Consider the following 17,718-nt stretch of genomic DNA (forward strand, 5'->3'; position numbering starts at 1 on the left):
ACCAGATGTGAAATCACTGTAATAAAAGCTAGATTTAGGTGAGATTTATTGCACCACAATGGTCAACAATGGCATCAGTGAACACAAGGAATATCTTCAGAGTAGGATACAACACCTGCAAATCGCGTAAGGCATAACCAAGCTTATTTCCGCAAATATAAGTCAGCGAACCAAACTACAGCAAGCCTAACTTAAGAGCACGATTAATGTCATCAAAAATATTTCACAACTATTTAGGACATCTGAAAGTGACCATGGGTTGCTGATCCGATTGCAGATTGTACAGAAATGTTGACGATCGTCAATTATTATCAAAAGAAATTATTTTATCTAATAACCACTTTCATGTTTTATTGCGACTCTTGAAGATCACAAAGTTTTAACATTTCATGAACCGAATAATCATTTTGAACATTGCGGGGCCAAATATTTTATTACGAATTTGCTGACCCAGGTTAGGCGTAATTTTTATTACGGTATTTGTAATAAGGGCAGGTTACGTACGTCATTGTTATGAGCGCTCCACTCTTGCAAGTGTACCGCACGCATGGTCTTCTCGAGTTGTATTCTTCGCCGTCCCGCAACAACTTGCCTTCAGGTGTCAGACACGCGACTGCGGATTGTACGCTTTGTTGTAATCAGTGCTTGCCCTAAACCCTTACAGCATAGTGTATCATATATAATACACAAGGAACAACTACTTCTAGCATAACATCATCAAAATAAAAAGAAATGTCCTTCCTAGCAACAAAGAACATGACATCTGTAGCATTAAAGAAAAAAATATGTTCAACTAGTCGAAGAGAAACAGCGCGAAAAAACACGACAAGAAGACAAGAAGGGAGACACACACCAGCGCTGTGTGTCTTGTCTTCTTGTGTTCTTTCGCGCTGTTTCCCTCTCGAATATGTACCGACTAGCCCAAGCCTCTACGGTCTTGCAATTTATGTTCAACTAGGTTTAAAAATGCACAGTATGCGAAAAGTTCGGAAATAAAGAAGTTATTTTCACAATTTCTACGCTTAAAATGAGCGCATAAGAATACTAGGTTGTTTGTTTGCTCTTTATTAAACTAATGTGATATTTTGTTCGAGAAAGCCATTCGGTTTTTTCTGTGAGACAAACATTAGTCGCTTTTCTTTCGTATATTACACAGCATACAATTAAGGGTTATTTTCTAAAGGAGCTAGAGCAACAATTTGTTTCTTCGCTATAAGCAAACTTTATTACGATATACGATTACGATATCGTATATTGTTTGTACGGTATATAGTCGTTCTTAGAACCATTATGGGTGAAGAAGCGATCATTGTTTACGATGAAAGTAGTAGAGGACCTACCATGTTCATAAACAACTAAAGCTGCAGCAAAAACTCGCAGGAAGAAGTGTGTTTTCTTCAGGATTCCATGCAGGACATGCTCTTCGTGTGTTTTCGTGACTTGAAATAAGGGCCCCAACCATAGTTCCCTCTTTTATTTATGTTCAGTGAAGTTTTGGCTCATTCGCTGACTCCTTCACAACATTTGTACTTTTGCACTGCTTTTCTCGAGGTTGGCTGCTTTCCCTTGTTCAACTCTGCGATAGGAATCTGGCGTCTATTTTTTTTCTTTTTCTCTCGGCATGCACTTCAGTAGGTGCGGCACCATTCTTGAAAAGTTTCATGTGCTGTTTTCTTCTTTCATGTGCAAGGAACACCTTCACAACTTTCACAAGCGAGAGGTCCTCCAGATCTAAAATGTCCGCTCGAGCTCTCTTGTCGTTGTTTCCACAGACGATCTGATCACGGATCATATGTTCCCTTTACGACCGAAAGTACAGTCACTGGGCTTAAACTACAGATCAGTTAAAAAAATTATCGAAGCTTTTGTCCGGAAGTTGTATTCAGGTGAAGAAAACCTAACGGGAGTAAACTGTTTTGCTTCAGTGTGAAGTGCGTGTCAAACATCTCCATCACATGGTTAAAATCAAATTCCGGATGCGACTGCGTTGCCGTTGATTCTCCGAAGACGGGGCTGTTGAAAGCGTCAAGTAAAACTTGGTCCTGTGATCTTGAGAAGAGCAAGTTGCCTTTCCAATGATGCGCCAACGGCATCCGCCGCTTTTGTGTAGAGCGTGAAGTTGTTCAAGCGTGCGCCATTGTTCCGCGGTGTTGCTGCCGGCTTTGAACTTCAGTGGCGGAGGCAGTCAGTCTATGCAGCGACTTCGTTCAACGGTCATGTGAACGGGTTGAGCCTTTGACTTCTGACGCTATGTTTTCTGAGTGCTCGCACAGGAAGGCACCGGGTTCGTGAAACATGTTTAATGACTGAGTAAGAATCATGCTGAGAATCATCTTGCTTCGTGGTTGCCACCATGCTCATTTCACTAACGAGAACTCGGGACGCTTGGAAAAACGTTGGGCCACGGCATGGTGGCGTCTTCTGGATGTGGACCATGTATACAGCTGCAATTCTTCGTCGGCGACGGTATCACTACCGCAGAGCGTAACGGAAACCCGCAGCTGCCGATAGCGACAATCCGTCTTCCATTACAGCGGGTGTCGCATCAAGGCTGAGTACCGCCAAAATGGATAAAGTGAAGACAAGGAAAGTGGAAAGATTCGGCCGTGGCGAAGAGTGGCCAACGCTTTCGAGTGCACAACCTGCTAATGTACACCATGAATCATGCCGCCCTCATCATCATCACCAGAAACTGCTGATGCGGCAAGGACAAGTGATTGCCAGGTGATGATTTTGCGTTCTCTGATAGATGTCATGCGTGGTGTGCTCACCAAGCTCACTTTCTGTGCTCAGACGCCACCATTTCGCCTGTGCAAAGCATGCTACTGGGGCTGGGCACTAAGTACAGTGATTGCAGCCCTTGGGTGAAGTCCTGGCTCGCGAGAAGCCATCATTTCGTGAGGTGGTTACAGATCGCGTCTTTGTTTAAGTAGAACTCGAGATGGCTCAAGTCGCACAAGTCCGACTTTCGACATTTTCTATCCGTTAATCAGTTCCCCACCATTGTCATTTGTGCGCCCGATCTGTCATCTCCCGTCAGCCAGTCCGGGTATTTGTATTTTATTTCCTTCCCACAGGAAGAATGCAGCAAGATAACTGTTTTCATATGGCGCGACTTTACGTATGTTCACCATCCAGTGCTACCTGATCATGAAAACCAGTACGTTTGTCTGTCAGTGAAGGAGAGCAAGCTCACTTTCACAATATTGGGAGCTTACATATCACCTGGGAGTCGACTGAACTGCGAGCAGTAACACCGAATAAGAGCAGGGACTCCAGGACCTTGGGTGATGACTGGAGTTTTATGATCACCACTACCTCTGGGGAAGCTCCAAGATCAACTCGAGTGGTGAACACTGGTGTGCTTCTCATTCGAAGAAGAAATGTGTTAAATAATGGAAGCGCCGTCTCTTTGTGTGGAACAGTGTACAACAGCTGCCTGTACCTCGCATTTGTTGGACGCTCGTCTACCAGAATTGTCGGGAGGTTAAGGGACATTGAAAAGCGAGGACCTCCCCACTTATCTGAGGATTAAGGGGCTGACAGGCTCCAAGTTATCCAGTGTCACCAAATGTAGGATCTGGCGGGCGCTCAAATCAATTATAGAAGACGGCTGTCGCAAAGGGTTATCCTCTAACTTATAGGACGCCACAAAAGGTGCCGTACAGTCCGGCACGCAATTGCTTTTGAGAACCACTACACGTACAGGCCATGACAACGAATGAGAAAATTTTCCTGTAATTTGAAAATGATTGCAGTAAAATGCTCCTTAGATGGCAGTTGGCAACTTCTCCTCTAAACCAAAATTGTTATATGGCCTGGTGACGTGCACTTAAAAATCGCCCAAGATTAATAGTGCGATTACATTTATCCCGGTGCGTTATACAACGAGGCGGACATCACTTCTAAAATATAGCTATGGTAATGAATAAACTCACAAAATTTCACGAATTAGCTTTTTAAACATTTATTTTGTTCTACGTGTTGCTGTGGCACACGTAACGATGTCATGTCTATTTAGCAGCAATTTAATGATAACACATACTGCCAAATGAACGCTTTACTATTACAGTAATGGGCTTCCCATATGCATCCTTCCCCGAGTTGAATTCTGAGGTTTTACGTTATCCCGCAACCTCATGCTTAGCAGCGCAACACCATATCCGCTAAGCCACCACGGCGGATACATGCATCCTTCCTGCCAGACAGACAAAAATTGGGAGGACGTTTAAGCTTCGCTTTTAACAGTGGAACGCGATAGCATTCAAAGATCCCTGACTGCTACTCATGGTTCCCGACGACTGCAGCTTATGCAACCGTAATGGTTACTGGCAAACACTGGCGGCGAACGCTATGCACGTAGGCGAGCTTTCTGGTGGAAACGCGGCCTCTTGCGTGGGCCGATCCCGGAGATAGTGCACAACCACGTTAAAGAAATTACATCATTTTCAGGTTTCCGTATTTGTTTCGCACTTTTAATATTTCAGTCAGAGAAGATTTAACACAAAGGCATGCGCTGTGGGTGTTTTGTTTCATGACATTTGTTTGTGGATTGTCATGCTCAAAATTCCGAGGAATAGCTTTGCCAAGAATGCAAGACAAGGTATGAGCAACAATGATAGAATGGTGTAGCATACCTAAATGTGGTTGGGGATGATTTTCTCGGCCGTGGGCGCCAATGCCGACGCCGGATTTTCTGTGACACGGGGCCCTAAACGCTATCGAGTTAAAACTAACTGTGCGAGCGGTAGTTCGAAATTGCAATGATAAGTACATGCGTATTTTAAGCATGCGTATACGTCATGCTTATACGTAAGCTCTAATGCCTACAAATCACGTGAGAATGTTCAGCTTTGCAGAGCAGACAACGATATGACATCGTAGTTTGGACTTGATTCCGTTAAAACGATGACTCACACTTATATGGGTCACAAGCGATGTTACAGCACTTCGGGAGTGGTTGGTCCAAACCGCCAAGGGTATAACAGCCGTTCGGAAGGGGGCCACACCTATAACATGCCGGAATATTTTTCACCATTCATTCATGTGTGCTGCAAAATAATCCGAGTTATTGGCACAGCTGTATAAATCGTTCCGTAGGTGCTCTGTCCAAAAACGTCTCTACGCAATGGAAACTAAACATTTTGGACATAATTTCCTGTCTCGTTGGGACAATTTATTCGATTAACCCCACAAAGCCCAAACACCATTCCACATCAAAGACAATTAAAACAGTGTGTTCACATTTATTTCTGGTCATGGAGATATGTTTATTGGTACAAGAAAAACAATGAAATGTTATTGAGTAAACATTAATTAGTACGGTAATTACTTCATTTGTAATTTATTTGCTGTACTATCACGACTGTAAACTTCCTCCAGCACATGAAAAACCCTAGTACGGGCTTTATTTTAGGTCATTAGCACATAAATTTGAATTTTAGGCATCAAATTCAGCGTATCAAAAATGATACGTTGGGCTTTGTGGGGTTAACTCAAGGTGATGTCTCCAACCAAACAGTGGAATTTATTAAATCAGCAGCTTCGTGGACCACTGGGTTGCTTCCCCCCTCAGTGGATAACGAAGAATAATTCTCATCCATCCTTTATGTGGTTTTGAACCAGAGCAGTCGAACAACTGCTTTACTTCCGCCTTCTACGAAAATGGCTGGGCAATGATTAAAAATTTTACCGAATATGCCAGAACCTTTACTATATTCATTATTTGATGAAGCCCATTTGAGTATTTACGTGTACGTTGAAAAAAACAAAAGAAAGCAGGTGCTTTGTGTAAATAAACACTGAAAACAAAAATAGGAAGCTACAAACCTACAGCAGTTTTTACTAGCATTCAGGTACACTTTGCGTAAATGGATATCAAGCCCATCAAACAATCAGACACAATCATATGTGCAACTGCCGAGGCAAAGATGCCTGTTAGCGACGTCTGGACGTCCCATCCGTAAATGCGTGCGCCCGCTTAGAGTATGCACGTAAGTTTAAACTATAGTCCAGATGGATAGGTTGAATGTACCATTGTTCCGGCTTCTTTATTTCACTTATCTAGAAAAATAGTATTAGCCCCAAAAATATAAAATACTATTACATAGCCATTGCCTTTCTTCACTGCCAACGCGCTGCCACCAGATACTTTACTATACATTTGCGTGTGTGCGTGTGTGTGTCCCGAAAGGATGTCACACAGTTCACCGACATCATCTACCATGTTTTCAACTGGGGTCTCACTGGCGAGCACTTTCTCCTGCTTAAGAGGAAGCTTTAGCTCGAGCCCAACTCCGATGCCGCCATTGTATTCCACGGAAGGTTGGAAAGTTTCCTCCTAGACACCTGGTATCTCTGTCTGCCAGAGTGGTATCTGGAACCTCCAACAGTCTTCGACCAGAGATCTCGAGGCTTGCCGAAGGGTTGCTGACACCCGAGGAGGGAAGATTAACTTGAGTTTATTCAACATTTTTTTCGCGCTTTATTAGGCGAAGAAGAAAAGAATACCAAAAGAAACATGAATTGCTCTCGAGGGATCTACGACAGCAGAAAGAGCACTGCTTTCAAAAACTCAAGAATGCATCCTCGCGCATCCACACTGGTGCTTTTGAGCACTTTTTCCCGCCAGAAGGAAAAGGGGGCTGTTCTTCTGTCTACACCCTTTCCCATCTAGACAGACATGAGCTCCCGAGCTAAAGCTTTCTCTTAGATATTCGCTTGGACAATCAGCTATACGAAAAATATCTTAGCATCCTTAAACACGTGTTCATTGCTTTGAAAGGCTCAGTAGTTTTGTGGAAATCATACTGCCTTACATCTAATTACCAACAGCTTCTCGCGATACATCTGAGATTGTAGAGGCCATCAAGAGCTTAAGAGAATGAAGAAAATGGAAAGCACACATCTGCGTTAGCCACAAGAGTATCGCGAGGGCACCCACTTCTTGGAAAAAAAAACTCCTGATATTGGATGATGTTGACTTTCCCCTGGTTGCCGGTCTTTATCAACTTACGTTTTTGTATGTATTTATTTCACAACACCTCTAAAGACCCTCGAAAGGGTATTTCATGAAGTCGTGAGATGGGGAAAGGGCGGGCGATGCAGAAAGAATTAGGTGAGCTTATCAAGTACACTGAAATTACAAAATAAAACCAAATACACAGATTAAACACATTGATAAATGAAGGGAAAAAATCAAACTCGCCAAACTGTAGCATAATAAAAACAAACTAATTACGGTATTGATTACAAAAATTACAATACATAGCTAGCTATCAGAGGCAAGCAAAGTCCACCACTAATAGATATGTATTTAATGCACAGGAACACACACATACACAAGGGAAAAAATACAAGTAAAAGTCGCATAAACGCGTTCTTCCTCATAATTTAGGTCATAGGTTTGAACGGGACACACAGACAAGTAATATGTACAATGAGAAATATCTCAACAATTGTTGAAAAGATTATTGCTTTAATACACGAGATGGTTAAAATATAGCGTATAAACGTATGCAAATTATTGAAAACGCTGGTAGACGCAATTATTTATTACTAGTTCGCCTGTTATTTGAAAATCCCGTCACAAATTTTCTACATACCTAACCACCACCACATTGCTGGTATTAGGATAACATGACCATGTTTGACATCTTCCTGGTATGTGTAACCTTCCGGAAAATCTCTTGCCGAAAAGGATGCATTCATCTGCAAGTGAATATTGTAAAGCGTTGAGCTGAAAATATTTCACAGACGTAACTCTTTCATGACGTTTTCCTGCACTTCATGTCTTTATTCCTGAGGATCGTACTAGGTTAGGAACCACTATTCTTAACTAGTTGCCATCCGATCACTTCGTGGTGGGAAGCGTACATGGGAAGGTATTGAAAAAATAATTCTGCTGTTTCGCCCGAAAGGCGAAGCATCAACTGCGATATAAAATGAGTGGATAGCTATACGAAGAAATGATAGTAGTTTTGACGGCAGTATAAACTTCTAAACCTAGGCATACGAACTAAATTAACAAGCATGGTGTCACGCGCGCACAAGCAGACATGAACGCGTCTCACTCGATGACCGCGGATACTCACTGTCGAAGCGCTGGAGTGAGTAAGCGCGACAGCAGCAGCGAGCGAATTGACGTTCGTGCCACCGCTCGCATCAACGTGAACTAAGCCGCGAAAACACAGCGCAGAGAGGACTCTGCCCCCGCCACAGATGGCTTTCAAGATACAGTAGTCCGAGCGGGCGCGTGCACCGTAGAACGCCTCCCCTCCTCCTCTTCCCTATCCTCCCGCGGGAGGCTTGCGGGATGGCAAGCCTCCCGCGGGAGTTAATATTTAAGCTTTAGTTGATATTTAAATATAGCCTTTATGAAATAAAACACGGTTCCATCAGAGACATGGCGTCAGCGGTGGTGACCACGGTGTTACGGTTGATACATGGCAATTTGTCACGAATTACCAACAATTAATTTACCTTCTAAACTTTTAGTTCCAGCGGGCATGTGTACATTTGGGTCTGGAAAAATGCGATTACCCTGGGAACTGCTGCCCAACGGATTGCAGCTCTATGAGCGCGGGAACTCGAAACTGAGCTGATGCAGCGTCCATGTAACTGCACTCCTCGAGGCGACGTTCTGCTTACGTCACCGAGCCTCTGCCTTCCTGCCAATGATTAACCACTGTAGCTTCTTCTTGGGTGTACAGCTCGTCAATTTCTTAAAACCCAACTTGCACATCATGCTCTTGTCGAAGAAGCTATACCGCGTACGTAATCAGTATTCTTTATAAAGCGCGCACAAGACTACCTTCGACAATATACCTTAATCACAGTATTGTATACCTTTTCCCATAACCAAACTATAGCATTTTTTCTTTGGAACTAACTTGCACACCCGTCTTACTCTGCTCCAGCAAATTCATAATCACGCTTTCTTTGCCAATATGTGAACCAGTCTTAGGGAAGGGGACATGAGTACTAACCACGGGGGCCACAACACTAAACACACAAATTGAGCTTTACCCTGATACGCGTCTGAATAAATATAGACAACAGTATTACAACAAGGCGAAGTTCTCGCTGCTGTACAGGGTAGAGCCATTCCTGCTGTTTTCACCGAATCAAAAGTTTAACCACATGTTCGACATGTCCGTCCATCGTCTGGCCACGCTTAGACGTAGCCTATACACCTCCCTTCTCGTGTCTCATCAAAAGAGAAATGCCACCATACGTCCTCAATGTGACCAGCAAGCGGGTTCGCCTGCGGGAAATTGGAACGTCCTTGGCGGACATCATCTCAAAGTGAGCAAATGTTTGGACCATGATCACGCCCTGATGAGCAAGGGCGTGCCGTGAGTGCCCTTCGCGAGTTTTTTTTTTTTTTTTTTAGAGGACACCAATATTATGGACTGCCTATACGTGGCATTACGTGTTTTATTTTCTCTACGTCGTTATGTTTGGCTGCAATAACGACGAAGTAAAATGGATGCACCGTCAACGCTCCACTCATTCGTCTCGGTGGTGGAGCCACGACGTCGCTCTTACTTCCGCTGCGGGGATGAGCAATGTGCGCACACACGCTATGAGCGCACTAGCGTTCTTGATGAACTGCAGGGCATATCCACTGGTCTGAGTCGAACTGACAGTAAAGGTCAAGCTAACCTTAACATTTCACTGGACGCTGGTTAACTCGGACGGTTTGCCGTCTGTCTCATCTCGTACCCCATCAAGTTGGGAAGCCTTTAACACCACTGGCGACGCCCCCCATCACACCAGTGTTTTTAAATGCCTGGTAGCTGGCAGGCCAATGTTATTTCTGCCCAACAAGAGCTGCCTTACGAGCCGAGAATTCTGCCTTACGAGTCAGACTAATCTATGCGTCGCCCCAGCTCGTACTGTTTTTACAATACGTTAACGCTACGGCTAAATGAATATTTCACGCCTGAGTGAAGTGAAGTCGAACAAAAAGCAGTGTAAACTTAGAGCTTGTAAACGTGAACGTCTTGTAGGTAAGAAATTAGCTTTCGCTGGTACTGGCTAGAACAGTGTGAATATGAGCGTTGAAGAAATTTCTGCTTTTTAAGTCTATTCGTAGCGGCGTGCAAGACAGTACATTTTTCAAGTAACCAAGAATCACCTAGTGGTCCCTGTGTTTTGACAAGGTGAAGACAGTACTGAATATTTTTTTACCTCTGTGACCTTCTCGCTGCTACAGCAAAGGCTAAATCAGTACAGCAAGGCGTGAATCTTGGTTATGAGTGCCTGCTAGGCACACGTACATGTGATGTATATTGCAGGATTCTCCATTAAGGAAAACCTAAATGGTTTCAAATGTTTTACGACCTTGGCTTAGTTTTGCCGCCTGCTATTTCTTACTAACCTTCCTCTTTATTTTAAATCACGTAGTTAGGTATTTGAGCAAGAAATTACTATTCGAGATAAACGTAGTGTAAAGGCGAAGAACGCGTGCGGTCGTGCAGAGTTTCTGGGCCACCTCGTAGGGTCTTGCTGAAAATGTGTTCTCAGCACTAGTCTGTCACACCGTTGATGTGCGAAGAAAAAAAAAACTGAACGTAAAAAGCAGAATAAAAATAGCACCTCGTCTTTATTTCACTATTTTTTCACACCGAAACTAAACTGATCTTTTCAGTTATCCTAAATAGTTTCACGTCATTCGGTTATTTTTGTGGGATGCATTTCAGGACGTTACACAAGGACGAAACAAGATAGAACTGATTTGTAATTTGAGAGCATTTCTTTGACTGGTGTGCGTGCGTGGTTCACGCGTAGAGAGCTAAAAGGTCTTCGGAGACGTTCAGTGCGTTTGGCTGAAAAGTGGACGAAGTCAAATGGATGCGCCATCACGCTACGCTCAGTCGACTGCAATGGAAGTTGAATGAAGTTTGTTGGCTGTGCGAAAGCCTTTCACGTAACTTCAAGACCAACAAGGGTGCTGATAGATGGAGAAGCACACTGTGGTATAAAAGTTCCTATCGAAACGTTGATCAGCCTTTCTCGGGCATCTTATCCTAGTTAACATAGCTCTTACATAGCTTAAACTATGATCGTAGATAGGAACTGCTGGATTTTTTTTCAGTATAGCTGTATTTGGTAAATAAATGCAGTAAGACGCATAATTCAATAACTACAATTACAAGTATGTGTGGCAGGGTCGCGGATACAACGCACAACGCTGTTGCTAAAAGTTGCCAGACAGGTGGGCTGCCTTCATAATGGGACGGTGTCTTTAGAATCAAAGGCAAGTCGGTCACCAAGGGGCGCCTATTATACGCGTACTGATAACAGTAGTGGGTTACATGGCGACTTCGTCACTTAGCTTCACATCACCCAAGTTGCTTTCTCTTGTACACGCGTCCCGACGACCCCTCTCCCTTACCTTCGCCTTTACAGACTTTCCGACGCCATTCCTCTACTCAGCCTCACCTGACTCCGCGAGGTTGAGGGCAAATAAGAGTTATCGTACTCACGTTCGGGTACGCCCTCGTTAGTGTGCCCTAGCAATCCCCATTCATAAGAAGATGCCAGCCAGTACTCAAGTCACTCATATTGTTACGTGGACACAGCGCTGGCCTAGATGAGATTGAGTAATCCTGAGTCGCTGTTCATCGTCTATGGAGCCGTGGTCACAACCTTTACATTATTATACCGAAGGCACTCGGGCAATGCCAATGACAAATATCTTTGTGAAACAAAAGGCTTTGCGGATTCGAATCCTGCCTTATCAAGCAGCATGCACTCACCTCCAACAGTTGTGACGCCTTCAATTGGAATAAATTGGACGTTATGAAAAAACAGCATCGCTTCAGTGAGTGACAGGCACAAAAGATAAATTACAGGCACTCCACCGCCCAGCATGGTAAAAGGCTATGTAACGCTTCGGCGACGATGATCTGAAAAAAAAATAATTACTCTAAAAGTGTAGGCTCAGCAAACGAATTACGGCTGGGACGAAATAGGCGCTGTTTCACAAGTTTTCAGCGAAGCCATTCAGTGACAACGCAGGATTTTCCCATGTTGAGTAGCAACGTTTTCTCCGAATAAGCTTTAATATTTTATAATTATTCCCCACATTGTTTGGAAGCTCCGATGAGCCATTTAGAAGCTAGGTATGCTACTCTTGATCCAAATTACTCGACGAGGTGGTCATTACTTCTACGAGCAATACGGATACGAAGAACTTTATTCAAAGCATCCTGAGAAGCGCCGCTCCTTAGGGCGACACCGCGGGCCGCTTCCACGTGGGGACGGTTAACAGTCCATGAAGTCCAGACTATAGGATAAGAGCTAGTCTGAAGCATCCTAAGGATTATAGCCTGAGGTCTTATGAGCTTTTTATGTGGTGGAGGAAAGATTCCTCTCTCCAGATAGAAATGTTTAGTGAACTCATTAAAGGTGAATAGAGTTTCCCGGAACTCTTGAACATTGAACTGTGGCAATGCTCCTCCTCCCGCGCAGAGAGTTAGTACGCGCGCCTGGGAGTGGGCAATGTCATTGAGGTTGGTGAGCGAGTCCAGATTTAGGCCCAAGTGTTCCGGAAACCAACTGATCATACGTGGAGTGATTGCCCTGTTCCTGAGAATACTATGGGTCTCTTTCGCGATGGAGCCCGAGGCGAACGCCCTGACTCCCGATCTAGAATATGTGTAGACTAGCGTTCTGTTGTCGTCCAAAAGAGCCAAAGCAACAGCAACCTGCTCCGCCTTAGAAGAAGTGGTCCCAGTCCCCGAGGCTGCCGAAACAGCATGGCCTCTGTGATCTACTGCCACTATGGCAAAATGAGACGAGCGGCCATATTGAGCCGCATCCACAAAGCAGACTGATTGAGGTTCGTGCTTGATCTTCTTCAGGATCGCAATCGCCTTGGCCCTACGCCTTTACCCATTGTGCTGCGGGTGTAAGGCGGGGGGGAGGGAGGGGGTACGATTAAGGGGAAGTACCTTGCTTTGCTGGCCGCTTTCGCAACAATCGTTGGAAACCTCTGCCTGTGGTCAGCGGGCGTGCTGGCTATATATACTGAGTATGAAAATATTGTGCTTGTTTATACCACCGCTTTGATTTCTACCAGGGAGTATTCCACTTTCCTAGAATTATCGCTAATGTCATGGAAGATGAAAGTGCTTCTATTGGTTACGAGAGCACTGATGTCCTTTTTTCCTTTACTGTGTGTCGTATACGCTTTGTAGCCCTGTAGGAAGACCGAATCTGTGAGTGTTTCTTGTAGAAAGATGACGTGCGGTTTTTCCTGGTGCGAGCGGATAAACTGCTGTAGGACGTTCCTCTTGCGCTGGAATCCCCTACAGTTCCGCTGTCAGATTATAATTCGCTTACGGTTTGCCGACACGATTAGATTTGGAAGTTCGTTTGTCATATACGATGCTGCTAGATGCAGCCGCTGTCTGTTCGATCGAGGCGGAGCTTGGCTTCTTTCCCTTAGTAGGCTGTACAATCAAAATTCTTAATTGAATAATAACAAACTTACGCTAACTTTTAAATTAATTATTTACGGCACCTATTTCAATCTACGGATTGTAGCTAGTGAGTAGGCTAGGCATATCCGCTTGGGACGAATTTCCAGGGCTACGCCAGTTTCGAAATATTAATTATCAAATTGTCCGCTGACGAAATGCATTGGCGTTCCCGTTACTTTTATTTTTCGATGCAAAAAAGAAAACGTGTCTATTTTTTTTTCTTTTTTCGTTAAGTGGAACAAAAGCGCATTCTTGCCGAAAATTTGACGGCCCATATCTCAAACTCGGTGTCATACTCAAAATTCGTTATAAAGCGATATGACTAGCATACTGACAAGCTACAATTTGTAGACTTAATTATGTGCCATCAAGCAATGAATTAAGAAGAATAATTAGTTTATTCTGTTATTTATTCAATTAAGCATTTTGATTTCTAGAAGTAACGACCACCTCATCGAGTAATTTAGATCAAGAGTTACAATGGTGCTACCTGCCACAGACAATGTTTAAAAATTTGGTGCAGCTAAATGAACAGCCTATATGTTTTGAAATTGTTCCTGTGCGTGCGCCACAAGAGCGTCGTTGATTGCTAAAATGCAAAAAAATAAATAAAACGGCGATGGGAAGACGTCTCGGCTGCAGTAGCTACAACCTCTGTCCAGTTCTACGTCGTTCCTACAGTAAATTACCTAAAAACACCCGCCGTACGAGGTGGCTGCGCGACTACGGTTTTCCTTTGCAAAGCACGAGGTTTCGGGGTCAAATCCCGGCGGCGGGGGCCGCATTTCGATGAGGGCCAAATGCAAAAACACGCTTGTGCCATGCATTTGATGCACGTTAAAGATCGCAAGACGATCAGTACCTTCTACCAGTACCTTCTATTTGTTTCGCAGCGCATCATTGTCCTTTTCCATACTTGGAACACTTGTTTCCTAGAAACGTGCAAACATTTCTTTCAATATGTAAATAGATATTGTTTAATCGTTTGTGTTCAAATAACCAAGACCATGTATCGGCATTGCTCTCTCTCTCTTTTCATTCACAAGTATTTTTGTAGCGATCATGAACTCAGGGGCAGAGATATTTTGTGCGTGTGCAAGGAGAAGCATCTGTATGGTCAAGTTATCCGCACTCTGAGCATTATTCTATACAACACCTAGGCTGACAATCTTAGCAGCTTGATCTACTGCAAGAGTAACACCCACACAATGTAACAGCAGTTCTTTGAGATACAGGCTTTCTAAGCAGCCTACACAAATTTCGCCAACTATTTTTTTTCTTAATTCCTCACGTCTAAGTGTCAGATTTCCTCTTATCGCAAAATATATCATCCTTCAGCATAATTTGTAAGCTAGTTGTACTTCCTCACTCCTCTTCCCCTCTGTGCCCCCAGAGTACACCGTTACGATCGGTTCTGCCTCGTGATTACTTCGTTCCTCGAATTCAGTGAAGCTGTTTCTCTTATTGAAATATATACCAGCCTTTCTTAGTCCGTACTCGCTAGTTTGCCAACAGTGTTTCAGTACTGAAAAAAAGCACCTATTTCTTCTGCTTGGTTTGCCTTCACAAAAACAATAAGCAGCACGTCAGAACGAAACAAGAACGAAAGGTGCGGCAGTTCTCGAGCGTTTTCATGCCTTACCGATACCACTATTTTGGTAGCAGGTCTTGCCAGTAACGAGATTTGAACGGTTTCGACGCACGCCCTCTTGCCAGTGTCTCTTCCAAATGCTGTAAAATTAACTGCAAGGCATCCAGTCGAAAATCCTGCTCTGTATACTAGATTGTCGACAGCCGTTTTTAGAGATGACTTGTTTGTGTTCCATGACATGTTTGGGCAGTGAAATAACAAAGGAAACTGTGCCATCGAAATGCGCAATGCGAATCAGGCACTCGAAGGCAACAATTAACAATGCAGACTAAGGTCGCCATACCGTTTGCAAGGTCCCGGTTGTAAAGCCCAAGTTTCAGTCAAGGAGCCAAGCGAGAAAAGAGGCGAACATCCATGAAGAGGAAGAGGACTGATAAAAGACACGACGTGAATCCTCACAAAGTAAACATAGAATTGCAGCACAATTGTTGAACAATGTTTTCAAAGAAATCTGACACCACCAGAATTCAGCGTATGCCTATATCACAGCACTTAGCTTCTACGATGGGTTTTTTGTTAGAAGTGCATATGTTTAAACATTTCTTGCAATGGCAGGAAATGCAACTCGCTCAGTGCCCACAACGCAGTGACAACATTCTATACAATGAACAATATACTTAGAAAAAAAACATTTTTTTTTTCGAATAAAGCGTAATTATTCATGGAATAAGCCATTCTAGCGTCAAGGTTAAAAAATACTGGTGCTGAAGCTAGGAAAAAGAAACTGCGTGGGTATGAAGCTCTTGCTTCACAACGAAATCTGCACGTAGGCAATTGCTAATCTCGCTAAAATAAAAAGCCTAACCACAGCATAAACCAAATGCATAACCACTAATGGCGTTGCACTCAAATTACACCGACGGATGATTCACTCTGAGCAAACAGACAGACCAGAGAAGGATCAGAAAAAATGCCTGGAAAACAGCCAGTTGAAACTAAACGTCGTCGTCACAGAGCAGCACAGAAAACCTGCCTCGAGGAGAAAGCTCGCAAAAGGTTATTACATTATCACGTGTACCGCAGGTTAACTTTCAAGATTCACCATTTCGAATAGTGAAAAGCGCGTTTTAAACTTCCACATTCGTGTTCCAAGTTCTTCTATCTTGGGCAGCCAAACGTTTATGCACATGCACAAGAACGTGTAATATACAATCATTTAGTTATACATACAATATACAATCATATACATAATTTAGTTATGTGCTTTTTTATAGAAAAACACTCACTGATGTTCTCAACAAAAATAGCCGGGATATTTTTTTGAATAATAAAACTGAAAGAAAGTTATGTTTAGCTTACTCATAATTAGTGGTCCGCTAATTAAAAAGTAACATATAATATACAATATATTCATTGAGGAGAGATGGAGAATTCAATACTATATTCCGGATAAATATCATTAAGTTAGCTTTCATTATTGACGAAAGTAGATTTCTGAAGCGCATATCCCCTTAGCATGTATTCTGTATTGTCCCAGTAACAGACAACTAGGCAGTTGATCCGACTATCTTGCTTTGTGACAGTTTTTGCTACTGTGTTCTTCATCGTGTGTGACAATATTGCGTTCATTTAATGTCAATAAGATTGTCTTGAAAATAAAAGCAAAACCACGTGTCGCGCATCTACCGTATACATATTCACAGGAGCGGGACGTTTCGGGCACACCTGCTCCTAGAAATTTCTGCTAAACACAGTTTGGTTGCACGCAATGCACTGCAACAATTTATTTCTTATCAAATATTCGCCATTGCGCAACAGCAACAGGCTGTCCGAGATCCAATGTAGCGCTGAAAATAATTCTCTCGCGAGCACCGCGGAAGTGTTTTCTGCGTAGCACCAGCAAAGTAGAAGCTAAGAGTATATTTCCCTCTTACAACCAAAATATGTGCGATTGTTACAATCGAACACCTGTGCGCAAGTATGCTGGCGAACAGACTTAACAAAAGCTATTGGTGTCATTGTTATTACGATCTGTAGAAACACGGTTGCTAGGTACCAAAGCACAGGAGAAAGCTAAAAAAAGGGGGAATCAGCTTAAGAGCTAGGAACAAAAGAACAAATCACTTCGATGATGCAATGTTTTAACACTGCCTCTCGGTTCATGAAGTAAAACCTCAGAAAAAAAGAAAAGATCAAGCTTAAGAATGGCACGAATCAAAATGCACGGACACTAAGGAAGGGACGAGTGCCAACATTCGACTTACGTATTTATTGAGGAAAACTTACGCCGAAGTAAACATCGGGCGCAAGCGCATGCAGACAGAATTCAGCGCATACAGCTACCAAGAAGGACCAATATCAATAAAATTGCTGTATCTAAATACTGCTGCTGATTGCGGAAGAGCGACAACGAAGGAATGCTTACGCACTGCGCACACTTTTTGATATGAAAGTCCTTATCAATTCTCGGGCAACTTGGTCACAGATTTTGCCAAGTACTGTCCGCAAACCGCGGTGCACATGCGCATGAGCAATATTGGATGAGCAAATGTAAGGCTGATCCACACTGTATAGAGGCATCATGTTACCTTAATCGGTCATTAATACATGGGCCTGTGTGGCCGATGTAGACCC

General features: G+C 43.3%; 1 protein-coding gene across 3 annotated transcripts in view; it reads right to left on the minus strand.

Annotated features, from left to right (window-relative positions):
- The window catches only part of LOC119432412 (uncharacterized), a 50,935-nt gene extending 35,247 nt beyond the window's left edge, over window positions 1-15,688 (minus strand). The window contains exons 1-5 of one of the 3 annotated variants that reach the window (XM_049659057.1): window positions 15,428-15,688; window positions 11,766-11,915; window positions 7,605-7,710; window positions 4,918-5,009; window positions 505-613 (exon numbers count right to left, since the gene is read on the minus strand). In XM_049659057.1, the coding sequence (XP_049515014.1) occupies window positions 505-613; window positions 4,918-5,009; window positions 7,605-7,710; window positions 11,766-11,880 (422 nt within the window). In that variant the 5' untranslated portion in view covers window positions 11,881-11,915; window positions 15,428-15,688. Of the gene's footprint in view, window positions 1-504; window positions 614-4,917; window positions 5,010-7,604; window positions 7,711-11,765; window positions 11,916-15,135; window positions 15,259-15,427 lie in introns of those variants that run through there. The other 2 variants (XM_049659056.1, XM_049659058.1) reach the window with 2 other exon arrangements.
- Between the last annotated feature and the right edge of the window lie 2,030 nt (window positions 15,689-17,718).

This window comes from Dermacentor silvarum, chromosome 11 (genome assembly GCF_013339745.2).
Source record: "Dermacentor silvarum isolate Dsil-2018 chromosome 11, BIME_Dsil_1.4, whole genome shotgun sequence".
NCBI classification, from domain to species: Eukaryota; Metazoa; Arthropoda; class Arachnida; order Ixodida; family Ixodidae; genus Dermacentor; species Dermacentor silvarum.